We start from the raw sequence: 24,615 nt of genomic DNA, 5'->3' as shown, positions 1-24,615 counted from the left end.
GCTGCTCTTAGATACTGATTTATCTATTGGATTTAGGGATCCGGGATTACACATAAATAAGGATTTTTTTTACACATTTAATTACACATAAATAAGGATTTTTTTTACACATTTAATTACACATAAATAAGGAAATATAAATACTCATTTATTTTTGCTTTTTTACATTTATTTTTTTCAATATAAAAAAAATTGTCAATTCCATACACTATGAGATGTTTTATTTAACCTGACTAACCAGAGAACTGATCTTGTTACGAAGCATCAGAAATGTTGTTATGGTCATTCTTAAACGTCTGAGCAGTCTTCAAGTATTTCTGTAATTTTCTGCACTTCATTCATGTGTGAAATTCTCTTCATTACAGATGTGAATTAATGTCATGAGAGGGGCTTCTGCCAGTTGTGAAATGGCTGACATGGATTTTGTTGAGAGGGTAACTGAGCTTTATGTCATATGGAAGACTGAGCTTTATGTCAATGGGTCCTTTTGAGGTTCACCCATCTTGGTGAGTCCTCCATTGTTGTTTATACAATGTAATCACGTCACTACTAGAGCAAGCTTCTGATTGGTTAGAGCGGCGCGAATATTCGCCAAAGTTCAGATTTTTCAACTCACACGTCAAACGCCCGAAACACTTAATTCACTCCACCGGATGTCTATCACGTCTTAGCATTGACTTAACATGTAAATCACTGGCACTTAACACTTCATTCGCGTCTGGTGGGAACGCACCTTTAGACGCAGCTCTGCTGGGCACACGCTCTTCTGAACTTGAGCGCGCAGGAGGAGAGCACTGTTACATTCCCAACAGAGACCTGCCTGCATGAAGCCAATTAAATATTTATTGGCTTATTTAATCAATAAATTTACTGTCCTGACTGTAAACTTTTTAAACATGCATATTTAAATACTAAATGGCATGTTAATCATTCATGTTAATCAAAAATGTATTGGTAATAACATTATGTGCCACTTACGTTACCTGTAGGTCATATTATTATCAATACGTTAGGAATATAGTACGAATGTCCCATCCTTGGTTATCTTGTATCATCAGGTGTTCGTGCAGGCGACATCATGAATTGGTCATTTAATGGTAATGAAATGATGTGCCTGGGACATGCCAGTCAGCTGGTAAGTCATGAAATTACCAAAAATGACCATCACAATAATATATGGTTTTGGTTTATTGATAAATTATCAAAAGTAATCATACAAACATAACAGCGATAAGTCTTCATCACAAGGTTCAGCCTCGTACAACATGTGAGTTCCTCTTTTATACCGTCCCCGTCATACAAAGGGGTCGTGTGCCAGGATATACATCCCTTATATGGACACTACGCACTTTGACACACATCTCTTACCTAAACATAAACAGATCTCATGAAGAAGCGACACCTTTTAACCACAATGGAGATAAGATCTCTGGTTTATCACAGTTGACATCTGTTTCCCCCATAAATGAACATATAAATGGCTTCACACACACTATGTTCCAAGGAATTCATCGCTGACCTTTACACCCTCATTCCTCTGAGCGGAGGTGTCAAGATAATAGTCTGCATCTATCTAAATGTTGCAGAAGCATAAGCAAAAATTCTTCAGGCGAAGCCAATGAATCAACCTCGGCTGTGGTCACTTCTAATCTAAAGGTTATTATCTATTAATATTTCCCTTGTAAGCTTCAGTAAGTTTTTATTGATACGTTCTTGGTGACGAATCAACCTTATCATTTGTGTAACTTTGTAAATCATATCACTCATTGATTTCAGAAGGGTTGGTTCTACGCTTGTTCTTCCTCTCCTCCTTTTTCTCCTGTTTTCTTTGGAGACCTTGAACAATCAAATCATGCGTGTCATACTTTATGGGTTCATGGTGAAAGGACATATACACATTCTTTGTCAATCCCTTTTTAACATGTGCATCATATACAACAGTACACATAATGCTGACCCCAATTTGTAATGTTATTACTTTTCTCTTTAAGCGTAAACATTAGTTCACACATTAACTGCAGGAGCAGAAGCCGGGTGAGTACAATCTCTCTAAATTTAAAAAATATATTTAGCTCGATCTTCTGACTTCACGTCACCACTGCTGCATTTGAGCTGAAATATCTCTTGCCAGCAGGTGTGCACTTTTCTAAGCATCTGTACTGTTTAGTGAGTGGCAGTCAGACGACTGAAAGCTTACTGGAGAATAGAAAGTATAAACGACGCTTCCAATAGCGACTGCTGGTTAACTACAACATGTCTGTAGCTATCATGTATTCAGTGTGCATGAGTTCTCTTCATAGCGTGCCGTTCCCACTCACGTCTTGCTCAAAATAACTCGCGCAGTCACTACATCCAAGTGAATGTAAACAAAATGTATCAGAAGCCTATATGTGACCAATGCTTTAAGCGCAAGATCTCCTTCGTCTCTTGTCTGCACAACCCCAACACAACTGCATCTCGTCTATGACCCCCTTAAAAAAATTAGCCATCATGAGAAAAGACCTCTGGAGCAGAGCCTCCGCAAGTCTGGACCGCACCTCAGACTCCGCCGCTGATAGACCCCGACTGCTTTTACACCAACAGTCACAAGTCATTACAGTTCAAATGAATTTATTGAAACACTTTAGTTTCATTCAACAAAATAAATATATTTTATGATTTTGCGTTAATGTTATTTGTAACAATGGAAACACAATTCTGCCGGAACAGCACAAGTGCACATGTGAATGTGTCAAAAATCATTCCAACTACTTATAATTTTCCAGTGTTATAAATTCATAATTAAAGCATAAGTGAAGGTTTCTTTGTATGAATAAATGTCATATTTAACTGTTATAATTGTCATGTTCCTGGAAAATCAAACACTTGGTTTTATTTGGTCATTTGGGTTCAGCGGTGAACATACATGATATAATCTGTGACAGAGTTAGTGTGTTTATTAATGTGTGTTTCTGTTGCATCATGGGTAATCTGCAGATCTCTGGTTTCTAAGAAGTGTGAAGATGACCTCACTCATGTCCTGCTTTTGTGTGTGTGTACGCACGTATAACATTGCCTTTTTTTTCACAGCGCTGTTTGTGTATAACGACTTCTAAAGATCTATATTAGCGTACTCTTAATATACTCGCTTGTTTTCCAAGCTGCAGTTGTTTTTAACATCCTCATTGTGTTTATTTATTTCTACATTTAAAATAAAGTCGACTTTATATCAAGTATGTTTTGTCGATTATTCCCACAGAGATGTCAGTGTTGGCAGTTAGGCTTCATCTGTAACCTTATCTGTACAAAGTTAAATCCTGCATGTTTTTACTTAATCTCGTGTATGTGAACGTGTTAAAAAATTATTACTACTAATTATTATTTTCCAGTGTTGTAACTTCATAATTAAAGCATAACTGAAGAATTTTGCATGATTATGAATAAATGACATATTTAACTGAAATATATATATATTTATATATAATATATATAAATGAAATTTGACTGTATTCATTGTCATATTAATGGAAAAACAAACACTCTGTCTTTACCACTGCAGTGAACATACATTATATAATCTGTGACAGAGTTAGTGTGTTTATTAATGTCTGTGTCTGCTGCATCATGGGTAATCTGCTAATCTCTGGTTTGTAAGAAGTGTGAAGGTGACCTCACTCATGTCCTGCTTTTGTGTGTGTGTGGAGACAGAAGAAGAACGGAGGTGTGATCAGCTTTAATGAAGGCTGTGCGTCTGCTCTGCTCGGGCAGGAAAGTCTTGTGTTGAATGAATTTGGAGAAAACCTTCATCATGTTAGTCCAGTTAAAGTCTCTGACAATAAAAGTCATAACTGAGCACTGTGTCCAATTATTTTAAGACAACAGAAGTATTTTATAAATATCACCATTAAACTACAGAATGTGTTCTAGTCTATAATAGTGTCATGACTCAGTCGATGAGAAAAGAGGAAATGAGAAACACAGGAAGAGCTACAAATGTTCTCATGAAGAACTATAAGTAGATGATGAGAAGAGACTCAGTAAGAGAAACACAACATGACTGAGAAGAGTGATATATGTCTGCTGGGACTGATCCTTCTCTCTTCACTATTCACAGGTAAACTATACAACACATTTATTTCATCAGATTTCATTTCATTACTCTCACTGACATTCTGACAAACATGTTCAGTTTCATCTCATGTCACATTTTTTATAGAGTTCATGTGTCTTCACTTACGGAACAAAAATGTATGAATATACTGTCAAATATAATAAATTACTTTACATTATACATTTCCATATATTGGAAGCTGGTGCTAACGTTTTTTGATATACAGCAATATATGCATTGACAATATATGTATACATATTGAACATAAAATATATTTAGAAACGAAGACAAAAATAAACCTGAAAAATGTTCAAATATAGATGTGATTGTTTAGTTTACACATATAGTGTTTAAAGTTGTGTTGCTTTGAGATGTAGAAGGGTCTCTAGTGTGTAAATGTGTGTGGTTACCGTGGTGATCAAGAGTCTGTGGTTAGGACAGCGATTGACCGAAGATCTTGAAGATCATATATTACTTTATTGTGCGCTATTCAGTTCAGTTATTGTCTGTTCAATAAGTGCTTCAGTTTGAACAGGAGTGCTTAGGCTATTGTGAAGTGGCTATGTTTAAAAATATGAAACATATATGTTGTAATTCTTAACGTAAGAAATATTATGCTCAATATATTTGTACACATTCAGTCCCATATCATATCACGTGTGGATCATTATATTATAAAGTATTTTATTGATTATAAAATTACATGTATTGGGACATATAGGTAAATATATTATGGTCATAATATTTTTCAATATATGAAAAGCGGCAATTCCTTATGTATTATTTAATATATCTTAATATATTTACACAATGGTCCTCACAACACAATGGTTAAATTCTCACATTTAAAAGTATGATGTCAAGAGTATGTCAAAACCACACAAGATCTTTTACTTGACCACTTCAGGTTTATACTTCTCATAGGCTATTTTTGACTGCCATGAATGGGTTTTACTGGCACACACAGCGCCACTGTTTTTTTAAACATGTCAATATTTAATTTTTATGCCAAAGAAACGAATAGCAACACTATACCAGCGTGTTTCCAACATAGTCTACTTGTTTGTGTTTATTTACTGTAAAGTCTACGGTGTAAATACTCTTCATTTTCCTGCTGTCTTGAGGGCTGTTGCGGTGTAGCGTCCCATCCCCGGAAGACAGAAGCGGCTGGCGCGCAGCTTGAAACGGAGCTCTGAATACACCGTATATAACACTTACATACAGAAACAAGATTGTATAGTGTTCCTTATAGCTGATGTCAGTAAACACGCTCTTTAGGGTGCAGACCAAAGAAACAACGTCTGTTTCAGCTGAAACAACACAAGTAATACAGGAAAGTCCCTGGTGTAAAATGTACATCCGTTGGTGTATCTATGAGCCCATACCTATGGATGTTTAAATGTACACTGAAGCAGATTCTTTCTGGTGTGAAATGTTCATTTATTCATGAGGTTAATGAATCAATTGAGTTGACTTTACAGTGATGATTGATCTTTAGTGATGACATCTGCTGTTGATGAAGTGTTTAGATACACAGCTGATGTAAACCAAATACAGCAAATCTATGTGTACAACTAATGTGGTCACTTGATATCACAAAATAACAAAATGCTCCAAAGATCACTTATTCGAAGAAGTTTGAGTGTAAAAGTTGTTCATGTAGAGTTATAGTTGTTGCTGGAGTTTGAATAAGTTTGAAATATTTCAGATGTGACGTCATCATTAGGGTGATAAGGATTCTCTTTAGTGGGGTACTTGGGGTACCTGTTTCTTTTGCTGTTGCAAGATTACTTAAACAGACACACAGCCTGTCGTTTAAGATGTGTGTTGCTTGGACACTGGTGTGACGAGAGCCATGAGGCGGGGCCGGTGACGGGATTGATAGTTGGAATCAGCTGTGCGCACACCGGTTCCGCATATCTCACGGAGGAAATCGGGAGCATAATAGGACGAGCGACGGAACTGCTTACGAGACTTTGCTTGAAGTCATCAGAAAATGATAACAATGTAAGGAAATGTTTTATTCAAGCTAGAGATGTCGATGTTTGTAAACAGTGGTGTGTAAGATAAACAGATACTGCCTTTGTAAACAATTGTAAATACAGTGGGTGCGGAAAGTATTCAGATCCCCTTACATTTTTCAATATTTGTTATATTGCAGCCATTTCCTAAAATCATTTAAGATCATTTTTTTCATCATTAATGTACACACAGCACCCCATATTGACAGGAAAACACAGAATTGTTGACATTTTGCAGATGTATCAAAAAAGAAAAACTGAAATATCACATGGTCCTAAGTATTCAGACCCTTTGCTCAGTATTTAGTAGAAGCACCCTTTTGATTTAATACAGCCATGAGTCTTTTTGGGAAAGATGCAACAAGTTTTGCAGATCTGGATTTGGGGATCCATTCCTCCTTGCAGATCCTCTTCAGTTCTGTCAGGTTGGATGGTAAACGTTGGTGGACAGCCATTTTTAGGTCTCTCCTGAGTGGCTCAATTGGGTTTAAGTCAGGGCTCTGGCTGGGCCATTCAAGAACAGTCACGGAGTTGTTGTGAAGCCGCTCACTCGTTATTTTAGCCATGTTCTTAGTGTCATTGTCTTGTTGGAAGGTAAACCTTCAGCCCAGTCTAAGGTCCCGAGCACTCTGGAGAAGGTTTTCGTTCAGGATATCCCTGTATTTGGCCGCATTCATCTTTCCCTCGATTGCAACAGTAGTCTTGCCCCTGCAGCTGAAAAACACCCCCACAGCATGATGCTGCCACCACCAAGCTTGACTGTTGGGACTGTATTGACCAGGTGATGAGCAGTGCCTGGTTTTCTCCACACAAACCGCTTAGAATTAGGGCCAAAAAGTTCTATCTTGGTCTCATCAGACCAGAGAATCTTATTTGTCACCATTTTGTAGTCCTTCGGGTGTTTTTTAGCAATCTCCATTCAGGATTTCATGTGTCTTGCAATGGAGGAGAGAGTTCCGTCGGGCCACTCTGCCATAAAGCCCTGACTGGTGGAGGGCTGCAGTGATGGTTGACTTTCTACAACTTTCTCTCATCTCCCGAATGCATCTCTGGAGCTCAGCCACAGTGATCTTTGGTTTCTTCTTTACCTCTCTCACCAAGGCTCTTCTCCCCCGATAGCTCGGTTTGGCCGGATGGCCAGCTCTAGGAAGGGTTCTGGTCGTCCCAAACATCTTCCATTTAAGGATTATGGAGGCCACTGTGCTCTTAGGAACCGTAAGTGCAGCAGAACTTTTTGTAACCTTGGCCAGATCTGTCCATTGCCACAATTCTGTCTCTGAGTTCTTCAGGCAGGTCCTTTGACCTCATGAGCTGTGAGGTCTTATATAGACAGGTGTGTTGCTTTCCTAATCCAGTCCAATCAGTATATTCAAAGACAGCTGGACTCAAATGAAGGTGTAGAACCATATCAAGGATTATGAGAATGAATGGACCCACTGTAAGATGTTTTAAACTGTAACACACAGACATCAAAACTCAGAATACAAATATCAACTAGATTGTAAAGTTCGAGTACAAACTTTAAATTGGCTTGACAAAGCCTGTCCTGAAGAGTTTGAAATAGTTTGAAAGGTTTTATTGCTAGACTTTTTCTAACATGAAGGAAAAAATAATATGACCCCAGTGTGTAAAAACCGGGCTTAGTATGTTGTTGTTCGCTAGCATAATTGCCATGTTGCTAGATTAGATTAGATTAGATTAGATTAGATTAGATTAGATTAGATTAGATTAGATTAGATTAGATTAGATTAGATTAGATTCAACTTTATTGTCATAACACATATACAAGTACAGTGTAACAAAATGTAGTTTAGGTCTAACCAGAAGTGCAATTAGCAAGTGCAGGATATACAGTGTGAATAAATACAGAATACAATATTAGGAAAATACTATACAATGGGCATGTACTATGAAAATATGAAAGTCGGTATGTACTATGAACAATATAAACAGAAGGCTATATACTGTGAACATTAATGTACAGGTGGTTATGAACAGATAACAATATAGACTATACAATAGTGCAAGTGACTTGAGTGTGCATTAGTTACAGACATTAGCTATTAAAGATACACTGTAAAAAATGTTCCGTAATTTTTACGGAAAATACCGGCAGCTGTGGTTGCCTGGAAAATTCCGTAAAAAATACAGGAAAAGAATGTAAACAGCTTTGCAGTTTAAAACTTCAGGGCACAAACTTCAAACTGTGTATGAACTTAATACATTTGAGTCTTTTATATTAACAATATTTCTTTATAGAAAATGAAAACTTGGTCCAAATGCATAAAAGTGATAACATTACATTTACTTAATTTATTTCTTTGTAATTCATTATTAAAGTCACTTTTAAACAAAGCAACATGCAGCTTGACATCAGAATATCTTTGCCTGACCGTGAGTTAAACACAGACTCAACTCTTCAGCTTAGTGGTGACCCACAAAACATTTAATATCAGAAAAGAAAAGAGAAAATACAAATTCCGTAGTTTTTACAGAAAAATACCGGCAGCTGTGGTTGCCAGCAAACTGGCGTAAAATTATGGTAACATCCTGTTTTTATTCATCCAATCAATTCACAGTAGAAAACATGAGCCACACCCACTATTCATCTTGTAAATACGTCAGTAAATACGTGTATTTAAAGTCACCGTTTTTGTGATCAGTGTTTGCTTTAGTTGGCCTCTTTCAGCCGTCATAAATAAGTTTACAGTTATCTTTGTGCTGCTATGACATTGTTTGATATAAAAACATAGTCTTGTAGCAAATTAAAGTGTGATTAGGTATTTATTCTTTATGTGGGACACTGTTTAATTACTTATTGTATTTTTTGTTACAAACGCCTCAATGAATTACTTTTAAAATTCACATTTCCTGCAATTGTCAATATAAACAGTTTTTGAACCGTTAAAAAGCTTGCATTTTGTCTTTGACTCAGAGATCAAGAATCAGTGTATGAATCTCAACAGTGGTGACTAACAAATTAAAAGCTTACAGCTGCAATGCATACTGGGAGTTATTGATGAGTTTTGTGCTTTGATGATACCCAGAATGCATTGCATTTATCTTTAGAGGTTTTTTCTGTTGTCACCATTGTTGAGACAAACTGTTTTATAGATATCTGCTAGAACATTTATCATGTGTCAGATGTGCTGTTAAAGACATTCAGTTTATTAATTAATTTCATTCAATATCATAAATGAGGACAACAAGTAACTTTAAAGCACTACCTAAACTCTTGAACATGTACTTACTCACCAACACAAATAATGTAATGCGTTATCTTTATCTGAGCTTTCCACCCACCTGAGTCAGTGTGTTTCAACTCATAAATGTCAATACTGTGGAAAGCCTTCTTCAAATTGAAAGCAAAGGGTCAAGACCACAACTAAAGCAAACACTCTTCACCATAATGGTGACTCCATCGACATGTAAACTTGTGTTCATTTTCAATTAGAACTTTTGTAGACATGCAACAGAAATAAAGTGACAGTGGTGTCTGTAAGTGAAGGTGATAAAAGTGTTTGTGGAGTTGAAAAAAGACTCCTTGTGAAAACTTTGGAATTTCACTGTTCATTTCACAGAGAATTTGGCAATATTTTCCGTTATTTTATGGACGTTTTTTGACAACAGTTTTCTCTGTGAAAACTACAGAATTTCACTGTTGACTTCACAGCATTTTTTTACAGGGTTTTTCCGTAAAAACAATGGAATTTTTGCTGTTAATTTTACAGACAATTTTACAGTGTTTCTCCGTATTTTTTACGGACACTTTCTGATAACAGGTTTTTTATTTGAAAACAATAGAATTTTACCGTTAATTTCACAGGCATTTTTTACAGTGTAGATGAGTTGATGCGGTTATTAAAGGTACGGTGCAGTACATGAGTTAGTGCAGTTATTGAAGTTACAGTAAAGTGGATGCGTTAATGCGGTTATTAAGGTTACAGTGCAGTAGATGAGTTAATGCAGTTATTGAAGTTATAGTGCAATAGATGAGTAGATGCAGTTAGTTATGCAATAGATGCAGTGATGCAATAGATGAGTTACAGTACAGTAGAGAAGTTGGTGCAGTTATTGAAGTTACAGTGCAGTAGATGAGGTAATGCAGTTATGAGAGTAGTCCATTAGTGCAAATGAGCATTCAGTGTAATATTCCTGGTGTGCAAGTGAGCAGTATAGATTGCAAATGATGCTGTGTGTGTGTAAACAGTCCGGTAGAGCAGATAACATGAAGTACTGGTGTGTACAGTTCAGTCATGCATGGCAGCCCTGTAGTACAATGTAAACAATGTAATAGCAGCATTACAGTTAAAGTTATGAGGGATAGTGGAATCAGTGGGGACCAGAGTTCAATAGTGAAACAGTTCTGGGAAAAAAGCTGTTTCCTAGTCTGCTGGTTCTTGTCCGGAGGCACCTGAAGCGCCTACCGGAAGGCAGGAGAGTAAACAGTCTATGAGCGGGGTGAGAGGAGTCCTTGAGAATGCTGCGAGCTCTACGCAGACAGCGTTTCTTTTGGATGTCCTCAATGGAAGGTAGTGTAGTTCCTGTGATGCGCTGGGCTGTTTTCACCACCCGTTGCAGTGCCTTGCGCTCAGCAACAGAACAGTTCCCGTACCAGACTGTCACACAGTTGGTCAGGATGCTCTCTATCGTGCAGTGATAGAAGTTCACCAGGATAGTTGAAGACAGTTGGTTCTTCTTCAGTGTCCTCAGAAAGAAAAGACGCTGGTGAGCCTTCTTGACCAGGCATGAGGTGTTGGTGGTCCAGGACAGGTCCTCCGAAATATGGATCCCCAGGAACTTAAAACTGGAAACACGTTCAACAGCCGTCCCGTTAATGTGGATGGGGTCGTGTGGGCCTCCTTTCGCCTTCCTGAAGTCCACAATGATCTCCTTTGTCTTGGAGGTCTTAAGGAGCAGGTTGTTGTTTGAGCACCATGTGGCCAGGTGCCTGTACCCTCCTCCCTCATCGTTGTTGCTGATGAGACCAATCACTGTTGTATCGTCTGTGAACTTGATGAAGGAGTTAGGTCCATTCACAGGCCTGCAGTCGAGTATGAAAAGGGAGTAGAGAAAGGGGCTCAGTACGCAGCCCTGTGGTACACCAGTGTTGAGGGTGATGGTGGTGGAGAAGATGTGGCCTAACCTAACAAGCTGAGGCCTGTTCGTCAGGAAGTCCATAATCCAGTTGCAGGTTGAATTGTTAATCCCTAGGTTACCAAGTTTGATGATTAGTTTGGAAGGGATGACAGTATTGAATGCAGAGCTGAAGTCTACAAACAGCATGTGTGCATAAGTGTCCTTATTATTCAGATGTGTGAGCATGGAGTGCAGCGCCATGGACACCGCATCATCTGTGCTCCTGTTGCTACGGTAGGCAAATTGGTATGGGTCCAGTTTGGATGGTAAAGAGTCTTTTAGTTGTGACAGGACCAGCCGCTCAAAGCACTTCATAACAATTGGTGTGAGTGCTACAGGGCGGTAGTCGTTCAGGCATGTCGGGCTAGAATGTTTTGGAATGGGCACAATAGAGGAGGATTAGAAACATGCTGGAACCACTGCTTGGGTGAGGGACAGATTGAAGATATCTGTGAAGACCCCAGCGAGCTGCTCCGCACATGCCCTGAGTAGGTGACCAGGGATGCAATCAGGACCAACAGCCTTGCGTGCGTTTATCCGGCTTAGTGCAGCGTAAACATCTGTGGAGTTTAGTGTGATGATTGGGTGGCGGGTTCCTTATTGTCTCTCTCAATGCATGCATAAAGTCATTAAGCTTGTTCAGAAAGGCAGCATCTGTGGCTATGGGGATGGAGTGGTTGGGTTTGTAGTCACTAATGGCCTGGATGCCCTGCCACATGCGTCGAGGGTCAGAATTGGTAAAATGCTCCTCTAGCTTCAGCTTGTAGCAGTGCTTGGCCTTTTTGATGCCCCTCTTCAGATTTGCCCTGGAAGTACTATAGGCCTGTGCATCACCTGATCTGAAGGCGGTGTGGCGTGCTTTCAACAGGAGCCGCACTTCCTTGTTCATCCATGGCTTCTGATTCGGGTATATGGTGATAGCTGTGACACTATCAATGGTGGTATTGATGTAGTCCAATACAGAGGAGGTATGATACTCCAAGCCATGAGTGAAACGAACCAACACCCGTGTCTCTATGATGTTCAGATGCAGAGATATAGGAATTGCTAAATGGTTACAAACTTAACCTGTTTGATTGCTATGGGCGTGGCTTAGCATCTGTTATTTGATTATACTCTAAGCTATGAGTGAAACGAACCAACCCCTGTGTCCCTATGATGCTCTGATGCAGAGATACAGGTATTGCAAAACAGTTGCTAGGCCAACCTGTTTCGTTGCTTTGGGCGTGCCTTATCATTTTACAGATTATGATAGGTCTCTAGGCTATGATTGAAACGAAACAACCCCTGTGTCTCTATGTTGTTCTGATACAGAGATATAGGCATTTCAAAATGGTTGCTAGGGTAACCTGTTTGGTTGCTATGGGCGTGGCTTAGCAGAACCCAATTGATGATGTGTCAACCCCCAAGTGAAACGAACCAACCCTCATGTCTCTACGATGTTCTGATGTAGAGTTATAGGTCTTGCAAAACGGTTGCTAGGCTAACCTGTTTGGTTGCTATGGGCGTGGCTTAGCATCTGTCAGTTGATGATACACTAAGCTATGAGTAAAATGAACCAACCCCCGTGTCTCTATGATGTTCTGATGTAGGGTTATAGGTCTTGTTAAATGGTTAAATAAGTTAACATGTTTTGTTGCTATGGGCGTGGATACTGACTGGTTGCCTTAGTCAATTGAGCCCACCCCTTGTCTCTAAGTGGTTGTCTTGTGAAGATTTTCAACACAGGACATTTATGACGCCTTATATGGGTATTGTGGCAAGGGGGGCGTGGTCTAGTGACGTCTGCACCGGACCGGAGAGAGACACGGGAAAAACGGTAAGCAAGTAGGTTGATTACAGATTGAAAACACCTACGTCTCATTACAGTGATTGATGAGGAGACTGCTTAAAAGCTCGGAGGATTCAGAAGAGAGTGAGAGAGACACTGACTGGGAGCCTGGGAGCCTGGGAGCCTGGGAGCCTGGGAGCCTGGGAGCCTGGGAGCCTGGGAGCCTGGGAGCCTGGGAGCCTGGGAGCCTGGGAGCCTGGGAGCCTGGGAGCCTGGGAGCCTGGGAGCCTGGGAGCCTGGGAGCCTGGGAGCCTGGGAGCCTGGGAGCCTGGGAGCCTGGGAGCCTGGGAGCCTGGGAGCCGATACTGCCGTGGGTTGTAACCCGGAAGTGATTTGTACGGACTGCAAGCCGAGAAATCTGAAGCAGAACTGTTATTATTATTTTGTGTTAAGAGATGTGTATTGACGCTACGTCTTGTGAGATACGAGAATAAATAATCTTGTCTCCCAGTCCACCACGACCCGCCTCCTTTCTTCTATATAATTTGAACCTTGTTACAGGTATATTTCCTCTTCCATTATAAGTATAGGGGGAATTTGGGGGGCTCTTACACCCTAGGGGTGCAACTGACACCCCATTGTGATGTTCTTAAAGAGCCTACAAAGACTCTTCAAATGTGTTAACTTGCAAGTTTGTACGACATCCTCGCTTTGCGTTATGAGCCGTCAAAGTTTGTCGCAATGTTAAGTCAATGGGAAATTTAGTGGTTTTGAGAGACTTGATTTTGAAGACCAGAACCTGGATCAGTTAAAAAATAAGGTTTGTGGAAAGTTCAGTTCATGTAACTTAAAAGAGTAGCAGTCAGAAATGTTGGGGATCATAATAATAATAATAATAAGCTTAGAACAAAGAACAGTGTGTTTGCTCTGTCAAGCCAACATAATAACGGTTACAATCAATAAAACGCACATGCTGCAGTGCATGTTGGGTAAAAGACTAGCATCAAGCTTAACGATGACACCCAGCATGCATTTGGGTATTTTTACCAGCACTGTTGAGTTTTGTAGGATGAGTGTTGAAGTCTTAAAATGTGTGAGAAATGTTTAAGGATTGTCTGATCAAATCTTTAAAATTGCATTTTATCATTCAAGCTGAATCTATTATAATAATTTACACTAATTTTCGTCACAAGAGTTTCATTTAGTTACATGTAAATATATATTTTATTAGCATATGTGATTGTGTATTTATATGACATGAATCTGTGTGGCTGGTCTTTATTTTCCTGTTCTTCTTCACTTCTTAAGTGGACTTATGATCAGCAGGTGTCATCACTAATGATCAATCATCTTTTGTAAAGTCAACTCAATTGATTCATTAACTGCATGAATAAATTAACATATCACACCGGAAAGACTCTGCTTCAGTGTAAATATGTACACTCGTAGCTAAAGACTCATATATACACCAGCGGGGTTACATTTGACACCAGGACTTTGCTGTGTGAGAACGATGTAAGTGGTCACTTTTGATCATTGTAACTGCGGCGTACTTATGTGTTTATTTTATGTGTCTGTGACATGAATAAACAAATGATGTGCTTAAAAACACAGTGAGAGGCTGTGTGTGTGTGTGTGCGCGCATGTGTAGGTGTGTGTGTTTGTGTGTGTGTGCGCGATTGAAACCCACCACAGCTCAAGTCAGAAAGTTTGTGTACATTTACAAACGTCCTCTACTTATACTTTCACATATAAGATCATTAATCGTCTTAATGGTGGTTTACTTCCCACCGCTGCCTTGATTTCTACATGGCTACAGCAGATAGTTTCCAGTGTATCAAATCTATAACATGCTTCCTGTTATTCATGTTGTGTGAAATATCACCGCACCTGGGCTCTTTTTAAATTGCAGGCTTATTAAAATAATGGGCAGGAAACTATAGAGATACTATCAGATAGCCAGATGTTGAACACTTGATGTTGACATGTGTAAACACACTGTGTCCTGATTGTCTGAAGATCTTCTTGTTCGGATCACCGAGATCACATAATAATGCCAAATATAAATGCACACAATGATAGAGGAACTAGATAACATTTTTTTCTGTCAAATCTTCTGATTTATGTGATGAAAAAATAATAAAAGTCTATCCGTCATAAACGGCAGGATGTCAAATTTCTCATAGCCGTTGTTGGTGTTCAAATCACCAAAACAGACACACACCTACCCTTATCTTTCGCTTTCTTCAGCGCTCGGCTCGACTAATGTCCGTCCTGTGAACTGTGAACCTTGCTGCTGATTGGCTACAAAGGTTGTTTTGGTACTCGGACCAATTTTGGCTAAACAAGCGTAATTCGGAAATCGGACACCCCACCTTTAAGAGATAAATATTGAACTGTTTGAATATATTGTGATGTATTAATATGAATGATGTCATCTGCTGTTTCAGGTGTGAGTGAAGCAGAAGTGACTCATGTGTTCATCAGTTCTGGTGAAAGTGTGTCTCTGTCCTGTAATGATGCTCTTCATCAATGCTCCTCAACTACATGGATCTACAGTAATTATACAACATCATCTGCAGTAGAAGTGTTTACTGGAGGAATAAATAAGAATAACACAGAGAGATATGAGAGACTGAGTCTGACATCTGACTGCTCTCTCAACATCTATAAAACAACACAACATGATGGTGGACGTTACACCTGCAGACAATATGTGAATGGACATCAACAAGAACCTGATTCAGATGTTTATCTACATGTTCTTCATGGTCAGTGTTTCTCTTCATTTATATGAACACATGTTTAACTTCAGATCACAGTTCTCTTTATCTCTTGTGTTTTCACTGAAACTCATGAGTACTGAGAGTGTGTTGTGTGATTTGTGTTTCAGTGTCTTCATCATCATCATCATCATCATCATCATCACAGACTGAGATAAGAGCAAACACACCTGTCACTCTCTCCTGTCGGCTGTTTTCATATGACTGTGAATATTTGTTCAGTTATGATGGATTTCAGCTGGTGTGGATGAATCAGACTGATGTTGATCTACAGACAGACTCCAGATATCAGATTAGATCAGATAAACTCTGTCTCATCTCTCTGACTACAACACTCTTGAATGAAGACGACAACACAGAGTTGAGATGTGTGCTCAAACACAAGAATGACATCAAGACCTCAGTCACATATACTGTCAGATTTACAGGTAAGACATCACTCTGACAGGAGTGTCCTGAACTCAAAGTGACTTCAGTCATTAAACTCTGTACTGATGATGAAGAAATGACATAAACATGAAATATGATTGTGATGTTCTACAGTATGATGTCTCTGAACATTCATCATCTTCTACAGATTCAAACAAGATTCTAGTGACCACCACCAACCCTGAGAGATTCTCAACTCTTAACACACCAGAAACTACACAACAACAAGGTACATCATCACTGTCTGTCTCACTTCAGTGTGTGCGTGTTGTTTCCAGGTTGAGCTAATCTGAAGTTTGTTTTTATAACATCAGCTAAAACAACACAAAGCTTAGAGAAGAGTTCAAGCTCTTCACCATCACCACATTATAAAGCACATGGTATGTATGTTTATTTTTATTTATCTTCTGTCAATGTGTTGCAGTATCTGTCACAGATTGTGATATATAATCAGTTTCTAAATCTAATTGATTATTTTTCTGGGGCTGATCCCAAACTCAAGTCATAGTTCACCTTTTTGTGACTTTCATTCGTTTATTTATATTCATATTTTTCTTTGTTAGTGAACAGCTCTCATACAGTGACTATGTGTGATTTATAGAAAAAGAAAAGGTGAGTTTACAACATCAGTTTTATGTTATTTGAATATGATTTCAAGAGGCCTTGTTCTGCACCTGCCTGTGACTGGTCTTCAATCACTCTACTTACATCAAATACTGTTAGTCTTTGGTCATTCATAGCTGTTAGAACGGTTGAGAGCAAAGTCCATTTAGGGAAGTCGCGGCACTCAGTGGTCATGTTCGTGACATTATCGGCTGTCATAGTCTGCCACTGTTATGCTGATGACTTTCAATTTTTTTCCCTTTACCTGCAATCGTAGTCTGCTGTTTGTGATGGATTTTTCCATCACTCAATATTGACTAACTGGTATGCCTTTAAAGCATAATGTATTTTGCTGACCAATTTAATGACTAAAATGCAATGAGACACGTTTATTTTTTCAGATCAAAGATTGTCTGGAGACCCTGTGGTGAGTATAGTAAAAGGCTGATATGTGAGATATCACCATTGAGACTGGCGTCTTATTCATGTTGGATAAAAATAATCTGATACATTGTGATGTTGTACATTTCCTTTCCTTTAGGTCGCATCTAAGAATGACAATAATGGAACATATGAGACCATCAACATCGTTCCTTCTACTCCTAACACACATGTTAGTAAACAGTTTCCTTCATCTGTTATAAACTCAACGGTTCATGAGATTTGTGAATAATTACAGTCACTGTGGTCATTTTTCTTTGGTCTGTATCGGTATAAGTTTAATATGTTTTATACAATCTTAAAAGTTCTCTAAACAAGGCTTTAATGTCAATCTTTGAAGACTTTTTTTCTCCGGAGTTATAAATACAGTGATTTTAAAGTCACCATCAGTTTTGCCAAATATTTTCAATAGAAAGTAGCTAAAGCCTGCCTGAGAAGTCACAAAATGTTGCCAGATGACATCATGCGCTCATTTGCATATCAGTGACGTATCTGTCTAAGAGCTTAGCTCTTCAGGTCTACTTCATACAGATATATCTACTCTCTGAGCTGTCATATACAGTGTTATATTAAAACAATACACCCAAATGCACAATATATAGGTTCTTAATTACTTATGTTTCTGTTGATAGAAAACAAAAAGGTTTTAATAGTGAGTGAACTCGACCACTTAAAACTACACACCAGAAGTCACTTTTGTTGAACAGCTAAAATGCATCTTTGTTTATGCGCCCATGCAGCCAATAAGTGATTAGTTCTTGAAAACACTGTTTGCACTTGCGGATCTCATAGTCATGTCAGTGCGGTCTGATGTGAACAGAACAGAGAGAGGCGGTGCTGCACACGGAAAACAAAACTTGCTCTCGCGGGGCACTAGAAGTTAACTTTGTGAAAATATAAGTCGCTAAAGGCACATGAAAAGTAACTAAATCTAGTGACAAAGTCACCATGTTGGTAACACTGGTCACCACTACATCTCACTTTAGTCTGTCTAATGAACACTGAATGGAGAGTTTATCACATCTTTATATCTGTGTTGATGTTTAGGAGCAGAAAGATGATGTGGTTTATTCTGAGGTGACCATTGGCAGTAAAAAACAACTGAAGAACAACATTGTGAGTAGTACCTACTCATATCTAATATCTAATATCTTCATGATATACAGAAACCAGAGGGTTTTAAAGACACTCCTTTGTCATTTCTGATTTACCTACAGACGTGTGCTGTCAAGCTGTTGTATAAATGCATTATTGCTCTCTGAGTGGTGTACATATAGTGCTCTTATATCAGCGAGTGTGATTGTCTCCTGTCCTCGGGCTCGTGCCTCTGGCCTAATCACAGCCATGCTGATATAAGAGCTCTATATACATTCCTGATCGAGAGATATTGCCGTAATATGTAGATGTAACATCTTGCTTTAATAAATCTGTGTGTTTAAACATGTGTGATGGTTTCTGTAATGTTCATTCAGGTTCACTCTGCTGGTGATGTGACTTATGCCGTCATCAAAGGAGGAAAAACTGAACCTGAAGACGCCTGCAGAGATCTTTACACCTCACTGAACAAAACCACTCGCAAATAAAAAACAAACACACATAATAATAAAAAATCACACAACTAAACAACAACATAAACACAAATTTATTAGGTTTCAGTCAGTGACTTTTGACCTTTGACAAACAAACTCAAGTGAAGATTTGATTTATTTGATGTATTTTTGGTCAGCTTTTGAATGTTTGTTTGTTTTCTATTAGTTGTCTTTTTGTTTATTTTTTGATGTTATTGCATTCTAACATGTCTAATGAATTTCCATAGGTCGTGTTAATACCTTGCGTGATCAAATTGGGGTTGCATAAGAAATTATTTCTTACTTTCACTTTTTTTTTCTTTAATTTAAAAATATGAACCTGCTCCTGATTTTTATGTGCTATGCGACTGACTGTATCATAAGTTTTAGTTTTTTTGTATGAAAAGATCTATTAAGCTGATGAGGTGAATAGAGAAGAAGTGATTAAGTGATTTTGCATTTCTTTGTCCTCTCACTACAGAACTGTTTGCTTTCTGTGCATTAGATGACCTTCATGGAAAAATTAAAAATACTCAAAAGACACTTTGTATTCATATCTGTATTTCGATCTCTCCATAGAAGCTATAAATTCCACAATATTCTGAGTTTTATTTCACTCATGTGTATGCATTAGTTTTGCTTAAACAGGCTATTCTTTAGAGCTGTGGACCTGATTCATTCACTATTGATTCATGATCGGATATGACTGTGTTTGAACAGAGAACTTCATGTTTCAGTTTCATAACAGTTTTACATTTACATTAAGCAGACGCTTTTATACAAAGCGACTTATAAAGTAGGGAAAAACGTTAGAAGCAAAAGAACAACAATGGATAGGTCCATTTTGCTGAGATTTTTCTTTTTTGAGGGGTAGGACAGTAGACAAGAACTTATTCCAATGCATTGTAACTTTCTTTGGATAAAACTGCCTTTTAAATGTGTATGTGTTTGTGTTCAGAAATGCTGTCATGCATGGACTGATTTTATGATAGTTTCTCAAACTTACAAGTTTCTGGGAACTTTCCCTCTGAATTCTTCCTGGAGCTGAAATATGATAGTTAAAGGTATTTTGGAACTCTTTCACACTAGAAAGGTCTTCAGTATTTGATTTTACTGCTCCGTACCGTCTAAATCCAATATAGTTTATATGTATACAAGTACCCAGCAAACATGCCTGTGTGGGCCCACTGGGTTTACTGTGGGACAGTGTGTGCAGGGCAAACACACAACAAACCCCAAGTGGGACCCGCATGGGTTATCCAATGTAGGGCCCACGTGGTTTGCCCATGATGCCCCAGTGGGAGTTTTGTGTGGGCCAGCCCACTGTGGGTTTGTCCACAGAACAATATTGGTGAAGTCAAAGTAATCTTGTGTTCATTGTCAAAAAGGGGTTTTAGACGTATGTTACTTGGTCAATAAAAGATATTGATGTGATCTCCTGTTTCTGACCATACACCTAGTCTAGTGATGGTTCAGCAGGGTTTCCACCCTAGAATCTGTACCAATTGCCCAAACAAATTTAAAAACTGGTTTAAAAAAATGTTCTTCCACACTAACTTGGCTAAGGATTTATAAAGGCTTCATGATTATTATGTTTGACTGGGACTAACATTTTAAACCTCTACCTCTGTCCCAGCAGAACTTCATCCTCTGCTGCAAATTTATCATCATACATTAAAAGTGAAAGTGAACTATTTGTCAGATATGGTAACCCATACTGGAAACGTGACCTCTGCTTTTAACCCATCCGGTGACTAGTGAAGACACGCACAGCAAGTGGTGAACACACGTACACCTGGAGCAGTGAGCACCTATCACAGCAGGGCCCGGGGAGCATGTAGGGGTGAGGTGTCTTGATCAAAGCACAATCGTTACCTGAACCAGCAACCTTCTGGTCACGAGTCCGACTCTCAAACCATTAAGCCATGATTGCCACTGTGTAGTGTACTGAAGACCATTACACTAAACTCTATAAATGTTTATGGCAGTATTAACATTGAGGGAAACATCAGAGATAAAAACTTAATCTTGATTTTGGTGTTTTTCTGCTTCAGCATTTTTGACCACTAGATGGCGACAGCATATTATTCTACATCTCAATGAAATGATTGCTCATTTTCAACAAATGATCAGAGAATGAATAAAAATTATGTCAAAAGTTTACAGGTCTATGAAAATTGAATCTACAGAATGAAATCATGGCACTAAATTTAAAATTCAAGCAGAATAAGTAAAACTATAATACACACATTAATAAATGTACATTATAAGATTTCTAAAAGAAAGTTAAAGTTTTAATAAATTACTAACCCAGTTTATGATTTATTCATGAATTCACACTTCACAACCCACAACAGCACAAAATTACAACATCATAATTTAACTGTAACATAACTGTTATCAGTGAAATTTACAGTATGAATTATGAGTTACGATTTCTTACAGATCACAGATGTGCCACTTGCTGTTAACTATTCAAAATGAAACTTCAGTTCTTCTCTTCACAATCAAGTTTTGGTGTGAAAACATTTCCATCAGTCTCCATGTCACTGTTGTGTAAATAAGAGAAGTGTTGAAAACAGCAATCATCCATTCATCCATTTTCTACCGCTTATCCGAACTACCTCTGGTCACGGGGAGCCTGTGCCTATCTCAGGAGTCATCGGGCATCAAGGCAGGATACACCCCGGAAGACGCAAAAGTTCACTAGAATACAGTTGAATACTCACCCACTGTAAGATGTTCTCCATCACTGCAGGATAATTTACATTCACACCAGATTTCATCTCCAATCTCACAATCTGCTTTTTTGACTCTGTTGTAAAAATATGAATCATGAGGCTTATTACCTCTTTAATAGTAAATAAATAAATAAATGGTTACAATGTTGGATGTTATACTGTTAATGCTTCGGTAATGGAGATCATGGGGATATTTGTTAAATCTGACCTCTTCCATGAGTCTCTGAACAGACCAATCCATGCTCTTGAAAATCCTCACATCATGGTCAGCAGCAGGTCATTCTCATCTTGAGTGTGAACGGTGGTCAGATCTGTGTAGTGTCTGCAGTGACTCTGAGCATCAAGACAAGACATCAAACATCAGTAATAGACACAAACCTGTCTGCTGCAGTTTACACATCTAGAATGACATAAAAAATAAGAAAAATTCAATTGAATTGTTTTTTTTACACTTTTAAACTAGACAAAATGCTATTTGGTTTAATAATTTGTGGATCTATGCTTCCCAGTCCACCCGCTTCGAATGTTATCATACGATTGAATGGGCGTTTTCCAGGTATATGGTGAGGACCTTGTTAAGGTCAATTTAGAGGATGTGCTGGTGTTTGATTCTGGTGTATCTGCCATACCTCCATTCTGTTTCAAAGAAACCACAACGATTGAGTGTCTTCATGAAAGCCTGAATGGCAGCAGGCGGATGTTCAGAAGCAAACACGTTTGTCATTCCGTTCAATCTTCCAGTAGGCCTGAACTATGACCAGTTCTGTCAATTCATGACTGAGGGAATCCTTCAGTCCTCAAACTTTGAGGTAGTTTATGTCTTGTATTCCTGACTAATTGTTTTCCCAACTTCCCACTCCAAGAGGCATTTGTTCTGTGTTGTTAATTTTAATAAACATTTAACAAGTTTGACTGAAAGTTTATTTGATTTCTAACTGGTTGACTATTTCTTTGCTAGAAAGACAACTACTCCATACTGTACTGTTTTTACATTTGCTTTCTTTGTATGGAAATGACAAACACTCAACTCAAACTGCTTCAAGACACAGTTGCAGCAATTTGAATAGTAGACCTTCAGAATTTCCCTTCATCCAGACAATAGTCTGTCTTTCCATTCTGTCTTGACCGCTTCAAAATATATCTGTCAACTCTTTAGCACAACAATACATGACTGGGGAATAACAATTAAAATGAATAACAGATACTTCTTAGCAACAATTAATTAATTAATTAAATTTATGCCATTTATCCTTTCTGGAACAAACTGCTCTTAACAGGATTTAAAGAGCAGTCTGCAGACTCTGCACATAGTGTTGCTCCCTGGCTTAGAATAATGAACTCCATAACCATCACATCGTGATCAAACAGATTTTTATCAAACAGATTTTGACTGCTGACAATTGCATTTATTTCTGTCATTACGGTCAAATTAACAGTGTGTGCAGTGCTTATCACATCTGCTAAAGCAGAGAAGTTACGCTTGTCATTACTTATCCAGAAAGTTTTGAGGTAACAGCACAACAAAATGTCCTATTTCCAGGTTTTATAGGTAATAATAAAGTAATCTGCAGATTTGATAAAACAAAAGTTATTTGAAAAAGTCATTCTAATTTACATTGTAAGTCTTTTTAAAGACACTCTAGATAAAAAATGAGCAAAGCTGAACAAGTGGAGAACACTGATATATAGCCATGTTTATAAATGCTATAACCATACCAAATGCAGCCCTAATTCTCTCGATCTGCTTTAAAATATAACATTTATATAAAAAACATAATGTTTGATAGACGCAGACATGATGAAAATCGAGGAGGTTGTCCTAGCTGCTCAGGGTTTATCTGAGGCACCACTTCACCACTTGCTGTGCGTGTCTTCACTACTCACTGGATGGGTTAAAGGCAGAGGTCACATTTCCGGTATGGGTTACCATATCTGACAAATAGGTCACTTTCACTTTTTAATTATATTTTCCTGAATATTTTCCCATACATTTGCATCTATGCACTTTGCAGAGGCTCTTAGGAGAGGAGGTATACAAATGTGGAAGTGCATTTGCATGCATGCCTTGCAGCAGTTACTCAGATGCTGTGTTTCACTTGAGTTGCGTTTAGCCGAAAAATAAAAAATACATAACATAATGTTTCTGGGGGGATGTGCGATGCTAGGACTTTATTAAATGTTCTTCAAAGAAAACGTGCCAGGGTCAATAAATATGATGCTGGAAAACAATCAAATCATTTTTATTGGAGTAAACATAGATAAAGGACCCACAGATCAGAACGCCACACAAGCTTATCTGTTGTATTAATGGCACACAGTGCTACAAACTGCTGCCTACTCCTCTGCATTTTCTACATTTCTTTATCATCCTCTTGAAACGTGTCAGTGCTCTTTGTGAGGATGTTATTGAGATGTTTGCACACATTTCAAAAAAGATTATTTTCAACACACGTCTTTGAGATTCATGTGTGCAGTGGTGAATATTTCCACTCACTGTTTACGCTTCTAGGCATTTTATTCAAATAACATTGCAAAGTTTTAATGGAAATGAGCACCTGTTCCAGTAGACTGGGAACACTTTTGCATACGCATGACTCATTAACATTTGTGTAGGTAAATAAAGGCAATGAAGGACGACCTACACAAACTAAATATATAAGATTTGAACATACAGAGACACTTCATGTTGATCTTCACCTCTGACTGTTGTTACAGGTAAACTGAACTGGTTCATACTATCATTTATAAGACTGTGTCTTGTACTGTACTGCCTTTTACACTTGCAATCTTATTTACTTTTTTATTCAATATTTTTACTGTTTCAGACTCATTTCATATTGTTAAGCCATCAGCAATGGAAAGACTGATACATGTGCTGCTGTTCTCAGGTCAGTGTTTAACTTTACACAAGTCTTATGACAAACCGACCGACAAGCAATGGAATGGCTGGTGTCAGGCCCAATTGTATACTCAATCTCCCTGGGGTGCTCCAGTCAGGGCCGTCTCTGCTTCGCTACAGCTGCTCGCAG

The 24,615-nt window shown here is 38.3% G+C and overlaps 2 protein-coding genes and 1 long non-coding RNA gene across 3 annotated transcripts in view; all 3 read left to right on the top strand.

Annotated features, from left to right (window-relative positions):
- LOC130421317 (uncharacterized) overlaps nucleotides 1–24,615 on the top strand; it is a 792,526-nt gene that overhangs the window by 536,771 nt on the left and 231,140 nt on the right. The window lies entirely within an intron of this gene.
- LOC130421371 (uncharacterized) lies at nucleotides 16,671–19,388 on the top strand. The gene is made up of 3 exons (XR_008906795.1): nucleotides 16,671–17,449; nucleotides 18,325–18,393; nucleotides 18,750–19,388. It is a non-coding gene; the product is annotated as an uncharacterized LOC130421371 (long non-coding RNA).
- The window catches only part of LOC130421309 (macrophage mannose receptor 1-like), a 37,228-nt gene continuing 36,723 nt past the window's right edge, over nucleotides 24,111–24,615 (top strand). Inside the window, exons 1-2 of the mRNA XM_056749121.1 lie at nucleotides 24,111–24,301; nucleotides 24,412–24,474. Of these exons, the coding sequence (XP_056605099.1) occupies nucleotides 24,441–24,474 (34 nt within the window). The 5' untranslated portion in view covers nucleotides 24,111–24,301; nucleotides 24,412–24,440. The remainder of the gene's footprint in view (nucleotides 24,302–24,411; nucleotides 24,475–24,615) is intronic.

The sequence above is a fragment of the Triplophysa dalaica genome, chromosome 5 (assembly GCF_015846415.1).
Source record: "Triplophysa dalaica isolate WHDGS20190420 chromosome 5, ASM1584641v1, whole genome shotgun sequence".
Classification (NCBI taxonomy): domain Eukaryota; kingdom Metazoa; phylum Chordata; class Actinopteri; order Cypriniformes; family Nemacheilidae; genus Triplophysa; species Triplophysa dalaica.
The sequence above is the reverse complement of the archived record's forward strand: the minus strand, read 5'-3'. Positions and strand labels throughout refer to the sequence as shown.